Below are 23585 nucleotides of genomic sequence, written 5' to 3'. Positions count from 1 at the left end.
GTATACTGGATAATGTAGCAGCAAAATTAACAGTAACTCAAGTCTTCAAGTCTTCATTAGAAAAGAAACCAGTGTTATATCTTTATTTTATTTTTATGTTTCAACGTGCATCTGGACTTTTAAGGATTCAGTTGTAAGACATCAGTCCACTTTTCATTCACACAGTTATTTTTTGGAACCCATTCAACTTAAATATTATTATTAATTGTAATTAAATACTAATGATGACAATAATAATAATAATAATAAATTGTTATTAATATTATTATTAATATATTTAAATTGCACTTTTTAATCCCTCATGCTTTTATTTTGACATTCTGAATCCTTAACTCATACATCATCATGACCGTCACCGCTCTGTTTGTAGCAGATGATAGAAAGCAGAGCGTAAATTCGCTTTGTAGCATGAGGCACATGCAGACTACATATTTAATTAAATGGCAGCTTTTTTCAGTTAATAATAACTTTGTGTCACGTAGCGAGCGTCTTTTCTGCATTGAGAAGCTTCCATCATAACAACGCAGAAACACTTCAAAATAAAAGCTCAATTTAAATGGAAAAAGACAGAAATGGATCACTACTGTATAGTGGTCATATTCACTGTAATACTACTACTACTAATAATAATAATAGATCAATAGTAATTGTGTTATATTCAAGCAATATCTCACATCTGTGATGCTCTGTTATGCAGCACTTTATTTGACAAAAAATACTACTATGTTGTATTTTGGATTTTGCTGTGAGATTCTGTAAAAAAATTTGATAAATATAATAATCATGTTAAATTGTTACATTTTCGTTTTATTACATTTTAATAAAATAATTTATTTAAACAATTTTGATGTGGAAAAACTATTGATATGATATTTAAAAAACAAAAGTTATCGGACTCAAGTACCAAAAAGGAGGCATCGGTACTCGTACTCAAAAAAATGGTATCTGCACATCCTTGGTGGTTATATTGTAATACATTTATATATTGTATTTTATACTATGCTTAGTGACTTGTAGTACATTTTTTTCAATGCATTTTAGATATTGTTTTGATAACGTCATTCATGATGCTTCATGGAATTAGTGTATTCCTTCAATTATGACGTTAGGTACAAAGTTTTGTACAGTTTATACATTTTAAATACTTTTTTTTTATTATTCAAATCAAATGTTCTCAGAGCTGGTTGGCTTGGTTCTTTTACTCTTGAGATTTTTTTGGAAATCCCTGTAGAGAAAATTATTGGGAAAAATACTTCCCGAACCAAGGCCGCTGTTATTTTTGTTATTTTGTTCAAGTAGCGCTATAGAGTATCTTAATATATTTGTCTGTTTATCAGATTTCTTGACTACATAATTCTGTTTTTAAGAAAGTCCAGCTGTTATTTACACTCCATATTTTCTTGGCAGACGGTCCAGCCCTGGGAATGTCGGAGTTTTCCTTTGCCTGAGGACCCGATAGTAGAGTCTGAGATGGAAAAAGATTGTCCGAGCTTTTCTACAGACCTCAGAGCTGCCCACTGCAAGGCGGAGTCAGAGAGCGACGCCGCCTCACCCTGACGAAAAACCTAATAAAGCTCACCCAACAATGGGAATGACCTTAAAACCGCACCTCCTATGGCATTAACTGAAAAAATAACTTGTACTAATTTAAAAAAACAACAAAAAATAAACAATTCTGTCTGGACTTCTGTTGTTTGATATTCAAACATCAGCCAATTATTTTCACAGTTTTTAGTGAATATTACAGAACATAGAAAGCTAAACCTGTCTTTTCTCACAGAAGAAAAATGTAAAAAAGATGTATGAAAGTTGTTTCCATAAATGTTCTCATAGTCAGCTAAGTATATCATTGGAACTTAGTATGATATTCTAACCTGTCAGGTGAACACTATGTAGTGCACTGTGTAGCAGACTTAGAGGGCTTGACCAAAGGGTGCCTCTATGCTGACTAGTTATATATGTATGCTTGTGTTGTGAAGTGACAAAAACCAAAACCTGACAAAAATGCTTGCCCACATCACTTTCTCAGTTGATTTTCATGTATAAGCACCAACCAGAAATACTCTCCTCAGATGAAAAGCACTTCACAGGGCATCACTTTCTTGATTCTTAATATCTTTGACTCTCTGCTCACTCTTTCTCCAACCTCTCTTCAATCTGTCTTTCCTTTTTAAATAATTTCTCACCAGCAAATGAAGTATTGCTATTCATGACATCATGAATCACATGTCGAATGAGAAAATTCCTCTGCAAGCTTCCACCTGTTAAAGTTTAGTACACCGAAATTAGCTCTCGCACCTCACTCATTCTGCATCTTCTCTTGATTGTACTTTGTAATTCCTTAAAGGAGCCAGACATCTCACTCAGACCAACCCTTCTCAGGTTATAGAGTTGTATGGAAACTTGTGTTAATAAGGTGTCTTTTTCCTTTCACTTTGTCAATGTATTTGACATAGTTTTTGTTTTGTTACCCCATATTAGTGTTTGTATTCAGCACTGTTGCCCCTTTCGAGAATCTACTTGCTATGCAAATCAACATTGTTGTGGCCCTGTCCTTTTCTTCGTACAATCACAATGTCTTTTATTTCCTTTGTGTCTTTCTCTACATAACTACTTGAGACAGGTTTCATTGCAATTCGGACTGTTTCAGAAGTTAACAGAAATCATTTGCAGAAAAAAAGAAAAACAAAAAACTCCCTTTTGTAAATAGTACCATTAAAACAAATCAAACTCCCTCCAGAGTGTAAGTCTCATCACTGTTCGTACTGCATATATTGTGTTAGGAATGATGGATGAGTTTATCAACATGAAATGACACTTGAAAACCATCTTACTTAGTGTGTTTAATTTCCAAGTGAAACTGAATCAATACAACCAGTAAATATTGTAGGGGTTGTACTTCAGGAATTGACTGGAAAGTGAAATATGGCTGTTTCATTCCAGAATGGAACTACATGATCAAATGGGAAATTAACCGTTGGGAAGACTTACATTTTGCGCCTTGATCAAGTGATCAAGACCGCTAGTGTGGGTATTGGGACATGGCCTTTGAGACTGTTTGCATTCACAGTAAGGATCCTCGCAATTATCAGTTTTATTAACGAAAGGGCGCGAACGTTTTTTCATGTTTCCTTGTTTTTTCTTGTTACGAACCGAAAAAAATTGAGAACCACTGGTATACAGCATTTACACACTGCTGTCACACGTAACTAACCTATTAGAAAATGTACACTGTGCTGATTAATTATGCAGGAAATATTAAACATGAGCATATACTGTATCTGTTGTTATTATTATTATTAGAAATTGATTGGAATATCTGGCTAAATTCATCAGAAGAGGTGACATTAACAAGCCTGTAATTTTATATTACCCTTCAAATAAATTATGAACAATCCCTTCACACATTATGTATTTTTATGGAGTTGTTTTTGCAGGCCGTTTTATAGTCAATAAAACACGCTGCAATTTTTACCGGCTCAGTCCATGAAAATGACTGACGAGACGCACGGGATTAAAATGAAGGAGAAGCTCTGGTAATTGTTACATAACCCCCACGTCCCCCACATAAAGCCAAACCCGTCCAAATAGTGCTTTTGATATACCAAATGTATGTACCATTCTGTAACAGTAATGCCAAGGCGTTTATGTTTTTGACGTGTTTCCGTGTAGGCTACGAAGTGTTTTGGGACTCTTTGTGGTTAAGTGATCTTTACCTGCAGTAGTCGTTCACAAGCTGCACATATTCATCACTGGCAAACGCTAAGACGCATTTTGCATGTTTGGTTTCCATTGCTTGTAGATAAATAACCACTGCAACCAGCGTTATCTTGTTTTCCGTGCTATTATGTTAACTATCTTGTTAGCGTCTTGGCGAATGCGTGAACCCTTCAAATGATTCAGCAGCGGGCGCGTGAGCATTCTGAGTCTTTCAGATTGAATCACGAACCGATTCAGTCCGATTAACAATTACAACACTTTATTGTGACCAATTCATTTTAAAGAACCGACTCAAATGAGTCATCCATTACTGAATCGGACATCTTTATTTCTGATTCAAAATTGCCGACAGTAAATAGCGGGTACACTGTTGCAGAGTAGCGTTGACTAATTAATAATAATAGCATATAGCTTTGCTACTGAAAAGCTACTTAATTTAAAAACTAGCGAAGTTACCACCTCGCTAATGATAAATGTAGTTAAGCTAATAGCTTATGGCCCATCACTGGGAACCTCAGTTTTAAATTGTTTATTCAAGTCAGTTCTTCAAGTACAGGGGCTAAGGGGGCCCCTCAAAGGGTTAGTTCACCCAAAAATGAAAATTCTCTCATTATTTACTCACCCTCATGCCAGATGTGCATGACTTTCTTTCTTCTGCTGAACACAAACATAGATTTCTAGAAGAATATTTTAGCTATGTAGGACCTCACAAAGCACATAAAGGCAGCATAAAAGTAATCAATATGACTCCAGTGGTAAATCTATATCTTCAGAAGCAATATGATAAGTGTGGGTGAGAAACAGATGAATATTTAAGTTATTTTTCACTATAAATTCTTCTTCCTGCCCAGTAGGTGGCGATATGCACGACGAATGCAAATCACCAAAAACAAAAGAAGGAAGTGGAGATGAAGATGCAGATTAATAGTGAAAAAGGACTTAAATATTGATCTGTTTCTCACCCACATCTGTCATATAGATTCTGAAGACAAGAATGAAACTACTGGAGTCGTGTGTATTACTTTTATGCTGCCTTTATGTGCTTTTTGAGCTTCAAAGTTCTGGTCACCAATCACTGGAATTGTATGGACCTACAGAGCTGAAATATTCTTCTAGAAATCTTTGTTTTTGTTCAGAAGAAAGTCATACACATCTGGGATGGTGTAAGGTTGAGTAAATGTTGAGAGAATGGTTTATTTGTGGGTGAACTATCCCTTTAAGGAAAATTAGATGTTTCTCATTGCTAAGTGCAGCATAAATACATTTTAAAAAAGAAATGTCTTTTTATTGAATGATGATGGGGGAACAACATTTTTGTGAAAAGAATCAACCATTTGTTCTTTATTTTTTTAATTAAAATTAAAAATGTAATTAAACCTCATTGGAGAAAAGAAAAGTGTTAAGGGGGCTTTTTACCCCACACAAGGGCTGCTAGTTATAGGACAGTATTTGTCCACTTATGCAAATACTTTTGAGACAGCGAGATATATACACATACAGTGTATCTGTATATAAATGAATATATATATATATGTTTTATTTTTTTTAGTAACAAATGAAGATACCATAAAATCAGTTTGAGATGGTATCAGTCAATATGAGCCCAATTTGAACATTTATTTATATCTGTTCCCTCCAAGAGTGGGTCTTTTGATTTGGGACCTCTAGCCCCTGCAACAAGGGGGCTTTTTACCCCAAATACTTTTCTTTCACTTATTAGACAGTTATTGAAAAACTTGATTTAATCACCTTCAATAAAACCTTGAAAATGGCCAAGTAGTCTGTCTTAAAATAAATGTGAAAATATCAGGGATTCTCATTAGCAACATACATTTTTAGTTATTAAATGTTAGATAAAATCCCCTTAAATCCACTTTTAGATATTGGATGACCTCATGAAACAGGACAATTTTGCAGTTCATAGTGACAAACAGGTGTTTAGGAAAGTGGTAGTTTATTTTGCTATTAAGTGTGTTAAATGTGGCTTTTCCCCTTAACAATGATAATAATTGGCACATTAAATAGTTTAATATCCTTTATTTCCAAATTCACATGTACATAAACAAGAATCATTGTGAACCAGTTATTAATAAAACACACATTAACAATATTGGCAACCACAGTTCCCAAGCTAAAATTTAAAACTGCAAAAATGGTGGATATGGAGTAAATGACAACAGGATGACAAAACTGCACCCAGAACCATGTGGTATGTGCTATAGAGTGAGACATTTAAACCAAAGGACCGACTCTCTTTTTCCACTAAACAGCTAAACTCTCAATCCTCGTCCTACAAAAGCACCACAAGTGGAACAAAATCATGTTTCCAAAACCTTCACCTACCGAAATCAACCCAAGTCAGAAAACGTCCAGAAACGTGTTGCCAAATCCACGTTAAAACAACTCGACATGCAGCTAAAAGTGTTGCAAGCATGATCTCTGAACTTTTCAGATTTTTTTTTTTTAAGTCTCATCAAGTCCTTGTAGAAACATACAGTCATAAACGTACAATAAACATTCATTTAATATCTAATGCTAGTTACACAGCTTCATCTCCAACACAAAGAAACAGAGGTTGCCGAATGAGTACAGTGCTCTTTTTCGACCACTATCTAACAGGTATCCTAATAAGCACGTCAGCGATTATGGGATTTACGTAAGAAGGCGTGTAAGAGGCAACGCAGTATCTCGGGTTGCTTACATGAAAAGCATGCAAGGAGCAAAGATAGTGTGGAGCAAATATAGTGTGGAGTGGTTCATAGCTCATTAAACATTCTGCAATAGTACAGTGCAAGGGAGAGAATTAAAAAAATATGATTGGTTGAGGACATTCCATCATCATTCAATTGAATAGAACACCCTAAGATGTAATAGTAGGAAGTGTTCAAAAGATCAGACAGTTTTAATGGGCATGCTTGTGCTACAGTAGATGTTTTGTGAAGAACAATACAACATATTTTATTATGAGAATAAATGTGATGGGCAATTTACAATGGAATATTCCATGTTCAGTACAAGTTAAACTCAATCGACAGCATTTGCAGCATTAAGTAATGTCGACTCATCCCTCCTTTTCTTTAAAAAAGGCAAAAATTTAGGTTACAGTAAGGCACCCTCAATGGAAGTGAATGGGGCCAATTTTTTGGAGGGTTTAAAGGCAGAAATGTGAGGGTTCTAATTTTATAAAAGCATTTACATTAATTCTTCTGTTAAAACTCATATATTATTTGAGCTGTAAAGTTTTTAACAGTCATTTTAGGGTTTAAGGGTTTGTTTACATAATATCGTCATGGCAACGGAATTGTAAAACGCTCTATAACTTTACAAAGAAAATGTTAGTAAGTGATTTTATCACACTAAAATCATGTTAAAATGCATATTATTTACGTCTTGTCGTTATACTTTTGAAACAGTGTTTATTGTAACGTTTACTGATTGGCTCATTGGCTTCCATTGTAAGTGCTTCACTGTTGCTGTTTTTAAAGAAAAGGAGGGACGAGTCTAAATACATTTTTGTGGTTATCAACATTATGCCACAAATGCTGTTGATTGAGCTTAACTTGTATTGAACCCGGAATATCCCTTTAAGGAGAACAGTTTGGCAATTCATCTCATAAATTAGATCTGGCCGTCACACAAGTGATAAAAGGGAACAACTATTGGCAGTGTTATGCATAAAATATCAATCAATCATTGCTTTGGATAAATTGAACACATGCAGCTTGTCCTTAAAAACATCTGTCATATCCAACTTGGTTAAAACATGTACGTAGCTACAACTTTAAGATACCGTAATTTACTTTTATGCAAAAAGCATCAATATCAATTTAATGTTTTGTTACTTGCCAATGTTAAAGAACTAAGTAAAAGTAGGAGAGGCATTTTCAATGAAGCAATGACAAAAATGGGTAATTTAAGACAGTTTCCATATCATAACCATCCCATATCCACAGAATAATACTGTAAGAAAAGTGTTTTTTCATGTCAAATCTCATGGTTTACTGCAAGACATATCTCAAGGGGGATCTTGAAGAAGTGTAATCTCAGATCAATGGCACACACAAGAGCATGAAAGAACCAAAAAGCAATCAGCTCTCTACACAAAGCAGTTTTGTATTTTTTTTTTTGTTGTTGTTGTCACTTTTGCCTTACGTATCTTTTAAAATGGATGGCAGGGCTTTAAGTTTCTGTTTCTGAAGACATGGTGCTCTAAGATGCTCAGATTTTCATTTTAGGTGCTTCTAAGCAACTTATTTGTGATTTCAAATCTAATGTTAATCTGATTCAGCCTTTAAACATTTAAAACCAAAGGCTTAAATTGGCATGCCAAAAGAAAATGTGATGAAAATACAATAATGTAATTTTGTGCTACTAAATACTGTATATCTACTAATGTCAAGAGAAGGAGATTGTAGGACAAAAAATCCTCACCAATAACACTGACTTAAAGCAAGGGACAAGTGGACAGGCAGATCCATACATAATTCACAGTCAAAACCGCTTCATTGGCCTATAAATCATACTTATTACAAAATTGAACAGTGTCTGCCAGAGGTTTCTTGACAATGTTTTCTGGGCAACAAAATGACGGTTTTCAGAGTTACAATGTTACCGTATCAGGTATGTGAATGGGTGTGTTGTTTTTGGAAAGGAGGGGTGTGGGATTTAGTGGCTTGTTTGGGTGGTGGTGTGGTCCAATCACAAGCCCTGCTTGGCCAAAGATGCAGACACCTGGTCTGCGAGGGTGGAAAGCTGAGGCGGATCTGCCATGTTGATGCTGCCAGAGGAGGAAACGTTGCTCAAGCCATGTGGCGACTCCTCTAGAGACACGATTTCTGCGCCATGGTCGGTTCGCGCTTTGGCCTGCTCACGGAACATCAGTTTGTGTGACTCAATCTGGGAAAAGAAAATATAGAAACTAATAAGGAACACTTGAGGTGAACGGCAGTGTGCAGGGTTTATTTTGGCTCAGAGCAGAAATTTAATTCTTGGACTGAGATTAAAACAGAATTGCGCATTGAAAATCCATTTTAAATGGCGCTATCCCCATAAACCGTATTATACTCATACAAGATCAGATCATGCATTCTTGAAACTACAAGGCTATGTTCAAATCAGCACTCCAGATGCACTCCTAAATTCACCAAAAAGTGCAGTATCCAACAGAGCATGCCACACTTGCACTGTATAACCCAAAGTAATGCACTCGACCCGGCCTCGCTGACCCCGGTGACAAATGAATGGACTACTTAAAGGGATAGTATACCCCAAAATATTTCAAGAATATTTCAGCTCTGTAAGTCCTTTCAATGCAAGTGAATAGTTGCCAGAACTTTGAAGCTCCAAAAATCATATAAAGGCAGCATAAAAGTTATCCATAAAACTCCAGCGGTTAAATCCATGTCTTCAGAAGTGATATGATAGGTGTGGGTGAGAAACAGATTCATATTTAAGTCTTTTTTACTATAAATCTCTACTTTCACTTTCAGAATGTGTTTAAAAGGTAGAAATGTGAAGCTTTTAATTTTATAAAAGCACTTAGATTAAATATTCTGTTAAAACTGTATTATTTGAGCTGTAAAGTTCTTTGCAGCTTTTTGTGATTTTATCACACTAAAAACATGTTAGCACACATATTGTTTACGTCTTCTGACTATACTTTTAAAATAGTGCATATTTTAATATTTAAAGAACTTAACCTTCATTGTAAGTGCAGCACTGTAACCCAGATTGTTTTGAATATCTAAAAGACATTCTTACATCTTACATATACAATTCCTGTGATGACACCCGTTACCTGTGTTTCACTTTAGGAGCCAATTTATTAGTTTTAAAAATAAAAGAGATCGACTGATCTATAAAAGAAAACCAACGGATAATAATATAATCAATGCATGAAGCAATTAAGAATGTGAAATATGGTGTATGAAGAGATACAGCAATAGACACACAAATCAATTTTGAAATATCAAAACATTTCTGTATAAAATACCATGAATTTCTATATATATATACAATTTAGCAATGAACAAAAAATATAATGATATTATTATCATTTTCCATTTGAAGTGTTGATTTTCCCTCTCTACAGTGCCAGGAGATGGCACCCAAGATGCTTTTCACACCAATACATTTCTTAGATTTTACAATGAATGTCATTGTGTGTGCTTGCAATTCCAAGCAAAAATGCAATTTTCAATCACTTCATTTTCACGTACTGAAAGGTTTATTTTTAAGTGTTTTATTTAAATTATAATTAATTAAAAGGTTTTTATTTACACTGATTACCGACTCAGTTAATTGAGTCGTTAATTGATTCCTGATTTCTGAATGGCACAAATTGATCCCTATCGTTGAGGGGATCAAAATAAAAAAGTTTATGTTAATGTCTTAATATAAGATTAGAGATAGTTCAATCAAAAAATTCAAATTCTGTAATCACTTACTCACCCTCATGTTGTTCCAAACCTATATGACTTTCTTTCTTATGTGGAATTTAAAATATTTTTTCTTTTTGAAGAACGGTCCCTCTTTTATTACAATGGCACTGGGTAGTGCCTTCCGTTGCACGTGCATGAGAGAAGCTCATTCACAAACGCTCAAACTTATATTTTTTAGTGCTGCGCTGCATTAATAAGCTTCTCTGTACTCTCAGGAACACCCAATGGACATCATGATTAAAGGAAGAATTACTTCAAATTTGGGTTGTTTGGAAAAGAGGGACTTAGACATTCTTCAAAATTTCTTCTTTTGTGTTTCACATAAGAATGAAAGTCATAGGGGTTTGGAATGGCATGAGGGTAAGTAAATGATGACAGAATGTTCCATCTTTGGATCAGCTATCCCCACAATGTCTGCCTGAATACTTACTGGAGTCCTCAATCCTTATCTGGGGGTTGCTGATGTGGATGGGTTCTGGGGACAGACTGGCAGATGAGAGGATGGGGGTATCTGAGGGGTCTGGGGTGAGGAAGCCCTCATCTTTGGGTGTGTCTGCCCCTCTCCCCTTTTCTCTCTAAAGTCCAACCCCGGATGGGCGATGGGTAGTTACATGAACATCATGGTCAACCAAAACATAAAGAAACACAAAATGATGTGGGTTCAACGTAAAGGTGAACAAAAAAGAAAAATGATGGCAACACAAATGTGAATAAAAATCTAAATTAACAGTGAGGTGTGTCATTTTTTCAACAATAAAATCGGTTCTCCTATACCAGTTTAATATGCAGAGAAAACTATAAGTATGTTGATTCCCAGAAGTGTAAAGACGGGATCTGTGGCGCATTTAAAACACTGCCCTGTTTGTTTTAGAATCACAAACACAACCTGACACATCAATATTGACTCAACCAATATGGGGCGGGACAATCTGCAGATGGAAAAAGTGTTCGAGAAACTGGTTTGAAAATAGTTAATGTTTGTCCAATTCTGTTTGCCGCCACGAGTGGCACAGAAATGACACACTTCATCTTAAAGGGATAGTTCACCCAAACATGAAAATTCTCTCATTGTTTACTCACCCTCATGCCATCCCAGATGTGTATGTCTTTCTTTTCAGAACACAAGCGAAGATTTTTAGAAGAATATCTCAGCTCTGTAGGGCCATACAATGCAAGTGAATGGTACCAAAATGTTAAAAGGCACTCCAGTGGTTAAATCCATATCTTCAGAAACTATATGATAATTGTGGGTGAGAAACTTTTTTTTGAGAAGATCTTTTTTAGTAATCTCCATTTTCACTTTCAGATTCAGATATTTCATGCATATCGCCACCTACTGGGCAGACAGGAGAACTTATAGTAAAAAATATATAAAAATATTGATCTGTTTCTCACCCAAACCTATCATATCACTTCTTAAGACATGGATTTAACCACTGGAGATCTATGGATTACTTTTATCGTGCCTTTATGTGCTTTTTGGCACTTCAAATTTCTGGCCACCATTCACTTGCATTGTGTGGACCAACAGAGCTATAATATTAATAGTCTTATAATAGTCTTCTGCAAAAGAAAGAAAGTCATACAGTCATCTAGGATGGTATGAGGGTGAGTAAATGATGAGAGAATTTTCATTTTTGGGTGAACTATTACTTTAATGAATAAGGTTTTTTTCAGCATTTCAAAATACAATAAAACAAAATGTGCAGGAAATAAATGTATGCAGTACATTTGTAGTTTTCAGTGTAGGAGTTCATATGAACAGATCAGATGATTTTAGAATAATGGAGATGTTTACAGAATGAACTGAACAGAAAAGATGGAAATAAAAGAAATGAAAAGAACATGCATTTATGAGCCCTGTTCCAAAACCAAGACAGCTGCCTACCTAGGCAACATGTCCAAATACAAAGGCTATTTCAAACAGAAATCTTTGTAAACCTAGAGTGGACTTGAGACAAGATTTAGGTTTTAAAATGATAATTATTTATAAACTTTTTCCTTCATCTTTTTGGTGTAGTGAGTTCAGCAGAAGTGGAGAATAAATAATATAGCATCAGATGAAGACTTGGCTTACCCTCTTGTTGCCTCCTCCAGCTGTATGTTTGATGTTGCCCATCGAGCCAACCTTTGGCTGAGCCTTGAAATCAAGCTTCTCTGACCTGATCTCAATGTTTCCTCCACCTTTAAGAGGCAGGTTACATTTCTCATGACTTAACCAAATCAAACGGATGATTATTTATAAGCATTCAAAATGCTATATAACTCGAGTCATGGCTTGAGCAATGAATTTGTTTTCTTTGGCATATCAAATCTGAAATAGATTTAATGAAATTGATCAGTTACCTGGTTTGTGGCGAATGTTGTCTTTCGATCCGCATTTTGACTGCACGTTGCTTAGGTCAATCTTCTTGTGGAGGATTTGAACCTACACAAAGAAACTAGTAAATATTCATCAAGGTAACTGATGACAGGGTTGTGAGTGCTTTCAGTCTAGCTAGAAAACTGTAATTCCAATTGGTTAGAAAGTTATAGCACACCAAGGCCACGTCCACTCTAATAACCTTTTAATTGGAAAAGGCATTCGATATGAAAATTCAAGTTCTGAACACTGGGTGTCGCTGTCACGTATTCCAAATCGAAGTGTCTCTTTGCAGTCGCCACCAGCTTCATCCACTGGCAGAGTTTAACAGAAGTTTGGAAAACTCCAGATCTACATGGATGAAGCGCCACACAAAAATAATGATGTGTTTGTTATAGGAATGGTATTTGGTCAGATACATTCATAGATTCGTTCTAAGTGCTGGATAGTAACGGATTACATGTAATCTGTATTATGTAATTAGACTACAAATGGATTACTTGTAATTGGATTACATTATATTTGCATTATATTTTTGCGTAATCAAATTACAGTTACATTTATTTGGATTACTTGATTACATTCTTGATTACATTACCAGTCACCCAATGGATATAACAAGTGTGTACTTAATCATGCTCCAAAATGTTATGGTCTAAAAATATGTGTGATGTCCTAGCCAGGTAGCACTGCATCCAACAAAGACATTGTGATCTTGTTCCTCATAAAACAGTGTACAAAAATAACTTGACTTTCAAAGAGAGAAGTGGGGAAAATAACTAAGAAATGCAATTTTTGCCTTGCAAAAATCATATCCAATCTCCAAATCAAATCTGAAGAAGCACTTGGAGGCAGGGGCGATTCAAGACTTTAAATCATAGGGGGGCTCAGCCCCTAATGACACTATATAATGTGCGCATTTATGGTATTTACATCATTCAAGCTAGCCAGCTCATATTCATTTGGAATATCTTGCTTTAAAAATATAGATAAACTGTATTATTATTAGTATTATTATTACTGTATTATTGTAACTGTATGTTTCATCTGTCGCATCATTCTAACCTAAAAGATTGTTAGATTACAATTGAAGTCATGTCATTTGTAATCAGTACCAGATTATATTTCAGAATTAATCCACACAGCACTGCTCATTCTTGTTAAAATGCCCATAAACCATCATCGTAAAAACATTTTTAAAACATGCACATCTCCAAAAATTTCCTCTGTAGCGCTGGAAATTTTAAGTAAATGTAGTGAATTGGTCCATTCCGATGTTTTATAGAAATAAGAAAATCATTGACAGGCTAACCAGTGCAACTTGAGTGTGAGGACATAAGAGAGTGTGATACATACACTCGCTCATCTCTGTGCTCTATTGCTGTCGGATTGCTCAGCTCACACATGTGCACTGACAAAATTAAAATAAAATCATATATGTTATTCAAGTAACAACAGGACAGAACCTATGAGGTGGTGGTGGCGTAGTGGGCTAAAGCACTAAACTGTTAAGCAGAAGGGTTTCGGTTCAATCCCCACAGGCACCACCATTGTGTCCTTGAGCAAGACACTAAACTCCAGGTTGCTCCGGGGGGATTGTCCCTGTAATAAGGGCTCTGTAAGTCTCTTTGGTTAAAAGCATCTGCCAAATGCATAAATGTAAATGTAAAATCTATAACTGGATACGTAAGAAATAACGTGTAAATTATTGCATTACTTCATAACAGCAAAAGGTTATCTGATTCCGATTATTGTGATGTTATCAAATAACCCCAAGGGCAGGGAAAGTAACAGGTCTTTCCCAGTACATTTATGTACAAGATAACATACCAGAGCTCAAGGTGTGATTAAAACACATTAATTATCCACTTTGCCTCAAAGTTAATAGACATGGACTAAAAGCAACAAAACTCTAAGTGCTCATTTATTCTAAAACATTTCTATGATTTTTTTATTTCAGACTATGGATTGAGGATGCAACATCAGAACAGTACAATTGTGTCCCATCCCTACTCCCAAAATAGATCCAATGATCTCACAGCCACAGCTTTTTTATTTTTTGTATTTTTATGAAAAGACCTCAGTGTCTTCAGGGTGAGGTCAGCTCTCGTCTCTAGACAACTGCTCACCACAAAAGGCACACTCGGCTGACCAGAGTGGTATAACAAGCCCCCTCTGTGCTGAGGAGAGCAACTCTGCTTCAGTGCTTTAGGATCTCTATGGATAATAGCAGTAAACTTGCTGGTACATTAGTAACAGTACTAAATATCCTTAATTACAGGGCAGTTGTAATACAAGGTTAGAATAGTGGTCCAATCATCCGGTTTTTAAAGGACCAAGGCTTTTTAAAAACATACAAGCAAAATCAAACCCTTCAAATGATATGGAAAGTGTATTACATGTTTTCTTTATCAGTTATTATTATTTTTTAATACATACATATAATATGTATTAAAAAATATGGTGGCATAGTGGTTAAAGCACAGGGCTGTTAATCAGAAGGTTATAGGTTCTAACCCCACGGCCACCACCATTGTGTCCTTGAGCAAGGCACTTAACTCCAGGTTGCTCTGGGGGGATTGTCCTTGTAATAATTGGACTTTAAGTCGCCTTGGATAAAAGCGTCTGCCAAATGCATAAATGTAAATGTACATTGTACAGTATAACATATCTATATAATATAACAATTATTATTATTATAACATGTTAAAATGTTCCAAAGCTTAAGGTCGCTCAAGGTCATTTGAGTCAATTCTAGATCGTCTGATTGTAAATGGCATAAAATGCATTTATCACTTCTCAATACTAGTACATAAAGAGGAATGACAATTGTGATAAATGGCTTTATGTTTACAATGGATTGAGGTTTTAGGGGGTTTGGGATGTCAGGCCTTGCATGATGTGAAATACGAATAACTAATAACAATAAAATATGCATTAACAACATAAATATTCATAAACTGACCACCACAAAAACAGCAAATATTACAGGGTTACACTAAAACTCTATTAAAGGGATTGTTCAACCAAAAATGAAAAGTCTGTTTCATTTACTCACCTTTACTCATGTTGTTCCAAACCCATTCCGTTAAATGATGAAGACAGAATTTTCATTTTTGGGGCAACTATTCCTTTAAGGTCTTGCTAGTATCATTATTGGTTAAAATAACACCACATTCAACATATGGTCCCGTGTTTACTCACTTTACCACCTCCGGGTACATGTTTGATATTATCTTTGGAACCACACCTAGCCTGCACGGTACTTAAGTTCAACTTCTGATCGAGAATTTGCACCTGAAAGAGTAAACAGTTTGGGGAATAGGAGTTATCTGCCAATAGGGAGCAGAAAAGAACCCTGAGATGAACGAGAATAAAATAAATAATAAATAATTTGATCAATTGTCACACATTATACATACATTTCTGCATTGTATAATGCCATATACATGGTGAAATTATTTATTTTTCACATATCCCATCTAAGCTGGGGTCAGAGTGCAGGGTCAGCCATGATACAGCACCCCTGGAGCAGATAGGTTCAAGGGCCTTGCTCAACAGTGGTGTCTTGGTGGTGTTGGGGCTAGAACCCCTGACCTTCTGGTCAGTAACCTTAACCGCTGAGCCACCACTGCCCCAGTGGCAAAGGTCCTCTCACTGATGGAATAGTGTGTCCGAATGGTTAGTCCCAAGGTTTCCACAAATGGTCATAACTTCAGGAAGAACCAAGACTGAGGGTGTTGAGTTCATCCTATAGTTACTCACATTGCCACCTCCTGGTACATGTTTGATATTGTCTTTGGAGCCACACTTTGACTGGACATTTGTGAAGTCCACCTTCTGATCAAGAATCTTTACCTGAAAGAGTGCAGAGGTCGAAGAAGAGAGACAATTATCTTTTCTGTGAGGCAAAAATCAGGAAGAACAACATAGAAAAGACCCCAGAACAGCTGAAGTCTACTTCTTCGCTCCTGAGAGAATCTACATATGAAGTTATATCGTGAATGAGGAACACCTCAGGAACATCTCGAGTTAGTAAGGGATGATTGGGACTTTGAATTTGATTAGTCTTGGTCGCCATCCAGAAGAAGGGAAAGGACCAATGTGTTAAATATTTTTGGTAAGGAATTAATGAATGAAGGTGTGAACCAGGTCTGGATAGTGTTTCTATCCCATAGTAACTCACATTGCCGCCTCCAGGTGAGTAGTTGATTTTGTCTTTGGAGCCACACTTAGACTGGACATTACTAAAGTCCAACTTCTGATCAAGAATTTGCACCTGTTTGAAACAAATTTTGGGAAGTATTCATGAACAATGGAAGGCATCTAAATGCAAAAGGTTTCAGATTCTCATGAAGCCACAATCTTATCAAGTTTTTGAGTATTTTCCCAAAAGCAACTTTAGAATGGCATATATTTAGGTTGTTTAGACCAGTGGTTCTCAACAGGTGTGTAATAAACATAAAAATGAGGGTCAGTTCTGATAGGGATAAATAGGCTTATTAAGTTTTTAAAGGGAGGAGAAAAGGCTTCCCAGACCAGTTCCTGTTGTTGACGTCAAAGGCTGCACATCCAATCAAACTCTACCATATTTTGCTGTAAATTCATCTGTTCACTTGGTAGAAGCTGGCCAAACTAGCAGATGCCAACATGGACAAGTTGTGTGACATGCCCTCATCCTCGAAAAACATTAACAAAACTACAGAAGTGAAAATAAAACACAAACCAGAATAAATGAAAGTGGGTTACGTGTTTAGTACAGCATTGGTCGCCATGTAAATTTCCAATGTAAAATCTGGGTCCTGAAGCAAAACCAGTTGAGAACCACTTGATGGTACATTTTCATTTTAAGAATTGGAAATCTATAGCTAACATTTGGCAAACAGTGACAGTTTACTGGTAATGATTTGATGTGCCACTGACAAATGCACTTAAGTGTTCAGTTCATTCTATAGTTACTCACATTGCCACCTCCTGGTACGTGCTTGAGGTTGGCTTTGGAGCCACACTTTGCCTGGACATTACTGAAGTCCACCTTCTGATCAAGAATTTGCACCTGTAAAAGACAGAACATTGGGAAGGGAGTTGACTTTAAACAATTTAGTTGTAGGAAAGAGATAGAGACAATTGGGTGGTCGACTGGTGAATTTTCAATGGTACACATTGGTACAGTGGATATTTGTAATGGATGCTCTGAATAGTTTTATATGCTTTGTAGTGATAGTAAAAAAAAAGAACTGCCCAAAGTAAGACATGCCTCTTTTTATCATTCTTTTGTCTGGATTTTGCAAAAAATCTAAAAATCAAAAAATATTTAATACACCCATCTTTGCAATAGTATGCATTGCACAGTGTCATCATAAATTACAATAACAGTGTAACTGGCACATATTATGACCACATATAGCATATTAGCATCATGAATTCAGAATGTAAACAAATAGTGCATTTTCTACTACATATATATTCCTTTAAATCTTCATCGAGTGGTTAAAACATCTTATTTTATGCACCTCATGTGAGTTGTGTGAGTTGAGTAATGTCATTGATAACACATTTTAATGTCACATTAGCTCCTTGAGCGTCCTCATATTAAAATGTACCTCTAAACGCCTCCCACAGCGGTGTGGCTGATGGCTAAATGTTTGCAAAGTGTATACTGTTGCTCTGCTGTTTTCTAACTTCCTTTTATCCCTGAACAAGAATGCATGTCAGGTCTTTAGATGTAAACAGAACACAAACTGAATCAACTCAAAATGAATTACCCGGCCACCTCCAGGCTGATGCTTTAGGTTGTCAGTAGAGCCGACTTTTGGGCGAACATTCTTTAGGTCAGGTAGGGGGGCCGCAGCAGACAGTGAAGTTGGAGAACGGCTCTTTGGAGATTTAGGGGTTGAGCGAATCACTGCTACCTTCTTGATTTCATTGCCTGTGCCGGCTAGAGGCTTGCCACTCATAGCCTTGCTGGCAGGGGATTTGGGAGTGCCAGGGCTGCTGTGCCCGCTGGTCTCAGGAGTCTTAGGAGAGTCTTGAAACAATATAGGGTTATAAGGGTTATTACTTTATATCCACCAATGAGTGCATTTATATGCTGATTATTCATGATGTCATGGCGGTTGGTGACAAGACACACAAGAATACAGTAAGTATTATCGATGTCACTGCCGTATCTGATTTAGCACTGTTTACATAGTTTATCAATGATTTGGCTTTATTTGAAAGTGAAAAACAATTAGGATTACGGTTTGTTCATTATATCAAGTGATTGTGAACTGCACTACAAAGACAAAATGCATTAATTGCGTCAACACTGAAACTGCGTTTTGGCTCTGCAAAATGATTAAATGTAAATGTCTATAATAATTTTGTATCTTTTATTTTAAAATGGTTAATTAACTCTAGTAATTTTCCTTACCTTTTCCATTTTTGGCAACCGCAGTCATGGCAGGAATCTTCGTACCAGCAGCATGGGGTCTAACACTACTAGGAGCCTAGAAATATAGGAATATACACAATAAGTATATTAAGAAATAGAAAGACTTTAGTATATATATATATTCCATACTGGCTCATGAATGCCTCACAAAACACAACGGTTAGCTGATGGTCAGTTTCTATAAGGGGGTTTCTTCAGATACAGACACTATTATGTCTCAGAGGTTGGTTGTTATTAAAACTAAGAGATTTTGACTTTTTTCTTTCTGATAAATGGTCACATTAAAACAGTCTTGTAATCTTCTTAACATGTCTTCATTATTTGTTTTAAGTAATTGCTTTTCAAATGCCTTTAATATGTAGATTTGATTGTTTTAGCCTTGTCCAAAACCAGACTATTAATATTAAACTATGAATATTCATAATAAACTAGTTATTAATAATGACATGTTTAAAGCAAATTTCTAAACAAATCACTAGAATATTTATTGTGTGAAAATTATTTATATCAATTTCTACGCAATTTATGACTGCCTGTCAGTTGTGGCGTGTGACAAAAACAAAGGACAATCAAGATAAATATCACTCAGGAACAGAATATAATTTTGTATTGTGCATCAATTCCATTTTGCATCAATTTCAAGCTGTAATTTTGTCAAATTATGCAAAAGTCTGAAAATATGACCATTTAGGAGTTGCCATTTGATTTCAAACATGTTTAAAATTTATTTTAAAAAAGACATAATTTGAGATGGAAATTACATATGTTGGTTCATAAAAAATTAAGAAAAAAAAAAAAAAAAAAAAAAAAAGAACATTCTTTTAAGTTAAGTCCACAGTGCCCATAATTGAAGAAACACCCATAAATAAAACTACATTTAATTATAGGCCTACTGCATGTTTGCCTATTCAAACATAAAGTTTATTGCACTTTTGAAGCACTTTCAATAATTATATTGATCCACATGAAGCAAGACTGAAGCAAAAATAACAGGTGCAACTAAAGTTAATTAATCTGTATATTTTAACATCATGCTAACTGTTGTCAGTTGCCTTTACAAACTGCTGTCATTCCGAAACCTCTTTAGGGATCAAAATTAAATCAATGTGGAACTTAGTGTGAATAATGTGTTTCCCATTGAGTAAGAGGAAAGCTACTGTTAAAGGCATTGTTCACCTAGAAATGAAAATGGTCATTATTTACCCACATGCCATCCCAAATGTGTATGACTTTCTTCTGCTGAACACAAGTGAATGTTTTTAGAAGAATATTTCAAGTGAATGGTGACCAGACATTTGAAGCTCCAAAAATCACATAAAGGCCACATTAAAGTATTCCATAAAACTCCAGTGGTTTAATTCATATCTTAAGAAGTGATATGATAGGTGTGGGTGTACTATAAGTCTCCTCTTTCACTTTCAAAACATGAAATAATGTGAAAGTGGAGATTTATGGTAAAAAAGTACTTAAATATGAATCTGTTTCGCACCAATACTTATATTGCTTCTGAAGATATCGATTTAACCACTGCAGACTTATGGATTAAATTTCGCTGCCTTTATGTGATTTTTAGAGCTACAAAGTTCTGGTCACCATTCTTTTGCATTGTAAGGGCCAACAGAGCTGAAATATTCATCTAAAAATCTTTGTGTTCAGCAGAAGAAAGTCATACACATCTGGGATGGCATGAGGGTGAGTAAATGATGAGAGAATTGCAATTTTTATGTGAACTATCCCTTTAGTTCATCCAGAAAATACAATTCTGTAATTATTTACTCACCTTTATGTTGCTCCAAACTTTCTACCATGGAAAACATAAGGAACCCCCCACCCACGATAAAACCACAGTAAATGTAATCTACAAGACCCATGCACTATATTCTGAATGCATATACAATTCCAAAGATATTCAATCACTTTGTGATGAGTAGACCGAAAGTTGCTATTTCCTTAAAAATCTAATATGCGGCATCCAAGTAAAATATGTCATGATGCTCCATCACGGGACACTCAAGAACCAATGAGGTTTGATGTCACTGACATCCAGCCAGCGCCGTAGTCGCCATATTTGAATTGGGCAATGCAGACTGTACCTAGATCCTCAATGATTTAATTTGAGGGTGAATAACATATTACATTTTGGTTTGTTCATAACACCAAGTGATCGTACGGCTTCAGAAGACTTGGAAAACAGTGTCCGAGTCTATTCGACTACTTTTACTGTGGTTTTATGGTGTTTTTTGTCCTTTTTGGAGCTCGATATACATAGTAGACTCACTATTCGACTTCACTACAGTATATGGCAAAAAGCTGTGTGAAGACAGATGGGTTTGGAGTAACATTAGGGTGAGTAAATGATGACAGAATTTCGATTATTGGGTGAAATATCCCTTTAAATCAAGACACAGCGCATACTACCAGTAAAATGGAGATTTTAAAAACTCTCTCCACAGAAGCGTCATGACGCAGGGTTCAGCATCAGCAGCCACACTCACTCTTACCCTGGATACTTTGGGCCCAGCACTGCTGCCAGGTACTGAGGGAGATCTACTAGAGGGGGCCAAGGACTTTTTCAGGATGAAGGAACGTGTTTTAAGGGAGGAGGGTCTGACTTTGCTGCTGGGGATTTTAAGGGTCTTTTTATGAAGAGCAAAAAAGTAGATGAAATCTCCATGGTGTACAAATAGCATGTGAGAAAAAATTAAATGGCAACAAAAAACATGATGAAAGTGGAAGAGACAGATTACAAAATAGCTATTAGTATTAGCACTCACCCTCTTCTCAGTATCACCATTGGTCTTGGACTGAGCTGTGAAGAACAGAGATAAACCAATGTGGATGTTACCAGTAAATAAGATTGTTTTAATACATTTCTTTTTATTGCAAATTTAAACTGGATCTTTTCAGGTTATTCTGTGCTGCAAGGAAAGTTTGCAAAAAGATATAAACGAAAGTGAGGGGATCTGTCAAAGCAGTGCTGCTCCAAATTATTTTGTGAACACATGCAAACAAACTCATGCTCACAGACATGCCAGACTAAACTCATGGAAATATGCCCAGCAAACTTGTTTTTTGTCAATCTGCGCATTGTCAAACAGGCTGCAACAGGGAACAAAAGAATGACAAGAGTGTGGCTGAGTGCCCCAAAAGGACGCTGTGTAGCAAACAATCGCAGGACAATGAACGGTTATCTTCATTGCACCATTTATTTTCCAAGGATGTTCTTTTTTTCTCTCCCCAATTTGGAATGCCCAATTCCCAATGAGCTAGAAGTCCTCGTGGTGGCGTAGTGACTCGCCTCAATTCGGGTGGCGGTGGACAAATCTCAGTTGCCTTCACGTCTGAGACCGTCAATCCGCGCATCTTGTTGAGCGTGTTACCACGGAGACATAGCATGTGTGGAAGCTTCATGCTATTCTCTGCGGCATCGGTGCACAACTCACAATGCGCCCCATTGAGAGCGAACCACATTATAGCGACCACGAGGAGGTTACCCCATGTGACTCTACCCTCCCTAGCAACCGGGCCAATTTGGTTGCTTGGGAGACCTGGCTGGAGCCACTCAGCACCCCTGGATTCGAACTCATGACTCCAGGGGTGGTAGTCAGCTTCTTGTTTTACTCGCTGTACTACTCAAGCCCCCTCCAAGGGTGTTCTTTATGAAGACAGAAAGTGGTGCATAGCAGAGCAGCTCTGTAAAACAGGTGGAAGAAAACCAAAGAAGAGACACAGCACTGGGATTCTGTGAGCTCAACTGCACAGACCTTTGGATTGAGCCACTGGCACCAGGGATTTTCTTGCGGGGGAGCTGTGAACAGCTTTTGGTGAGTCAATTGAGTTCATAGAAGGATGAGTGGCCCCTGCCAAAGTTGCATCAGCTTCAGTACCAGCAGTATCCATTGTGTAGTTCATGTGCTTATCAACTTGTACTTGCACTGTGCTTATTGCTCGCATTTGTCCATGTGGAAGAGATTCTGTACTACTCTCTTCTTTGGTTTCAGAGGGTGTACAGACAGATTCAACAGGAATTGTCTGAGCCCTACTGCTGCAAGCTTGGAGCAGTTCTTCAGCATGGCTCTCATTGCAGTTCAAGGGCAGTTCTTCCTGAAGGGATTCGCTGTAATGGGCTTCCTCTTCTACAATCCTCTCCCCAACAATTGCTAGGTCTTCTAGGGCAGCACTGCGGATCATAAAATTCAAAAGTGGCTCATTTTCCAGTGACAGACTCCTGGTGCGGTCTGGACTGACGGATGTCCGCCCATGATGGGAAAGGTCTGGTTGTCCAGTCCAGCTGCTTTTCAGGAAGTCCTCGTCCCTCTCGTGTCTCCTCCGGTTGTCTTCAAAGCTCCAGTTCGAGTCTTGTTGATCTTCTTCATAACTATATGATGAAAATCCTGCTGCTAAAGCTGGAAACAAAGCCCTTTTGCCTTTTACTTGCATTTATAATGCACATCCAACATAGCGTCATGACAACTTGTAATAATTCGTACAACATGGTAAAACCTTCAGATATCGTACCACTTGGCTTGTACGAAAATACTTTTATTCCCAAAGAGACCAAATAATCAACAATCTGAATTTCAATTCCATTCAATAGGCCACAGGTATCAAATTTTTGCTATCCTTA

General features: G+C 36.6%; 2 protein-coding genes across 8 annotated transcripts in view; one reads left to right on the top strand and one right to left on the bottom strand.

Annotated features, from left to right (window-relative positions):
- Positions 1–2734, top strand: part of kansl1a (KAT8 regulatory NSL complex subunit 1a) — a 41285-nt gene extending 38551 nt beyond the window's left edge. For both annotated transcript variants that reach the window (XM_052103444.1, XM_052103443.1), the window contains exon 14: positions 1408–2734. In XM_052103444.1, coding sequence (XP_051959404.1) covers positions 1408–1557 — 150 coding nt within the window. In that variant the 3' untranslated portion in view covers positions 1558–2734. The remainder of the gene's footprint in view (positions 1–1407) is intronic.
- A 3016-nt stretch (positions 2735–5750) lies between these two features.
- mapta (microtubule-associated protein tau a) overlaps positions 5751–23585 on the bottom strand; it is a 53604-nt gene continuing 35769 nt past the window's right edge. For 2 of the 6 annotated variants that reach the window (XM_052102857.1, XM_052102860.1), the window contains 10 exons: positions 21733–21767; positions 18938–19013; positions 18288–18550; positions 17486–17578; positions 16709–16801; positions 16288–16380; positions 15727–15819; positions 12507–12588; positions 12238–12344; positions 5751–8616 (listed from right to left, as the gene is read on the bottom strand). In XM_052102857.1, coding sequence (XP_051958817.1) covers positions 8419–8616; positions 12238–12344; positions 12507–12588; positions 15727–15819; positions 16288–16380; positions 16709–16801; positions 17486–17578; positions 18288–18550; positions 18938–19013; positions 21733–21767 — 1133 coding nt within the window. In that variant the 3' untranslated portion in view covers positions 5751–8418. Of the gene's footprint in view, positions 8617–10590; positions 10736–12237; positions 12345–12506; positions 12589–15726; positions 15820–16287; positions 16381–16708; positions 16802–17485; positions 17579–18287; positions 18551–18937; positions 19014–21732; positions 21768–23585 lie in introns of all 6 variants that reach the window. The other 4 variants (XM_052102858.1, XM_052102861.1, XM_052102862.1 and 1 more) reach the window with 4 other exon arrangements.

The sequence above is a fragment of the Xyrauchen texanus genome, chromosome 33 (genome assembly GCF_025860055.1).
Source record: "Xyrauchen texanus isolate HMW12.3.18 chromosome 33, RBS_HiC_50CHRs, whole genome shotgun sequence".
Taxonomy (NCBI): domain Eukaryota; kingdom Metazoa; phylum Chordata; class Actinopteri; order Cypriniformes; family Catostomidae; genus Xyrauchen; species Xyrauchen texanus.
The sequence above is the reverse complement of the archived record's forward strand: the minus strand, read 5'-3'. Positions and strand labels throughout refer to the sequence as shown.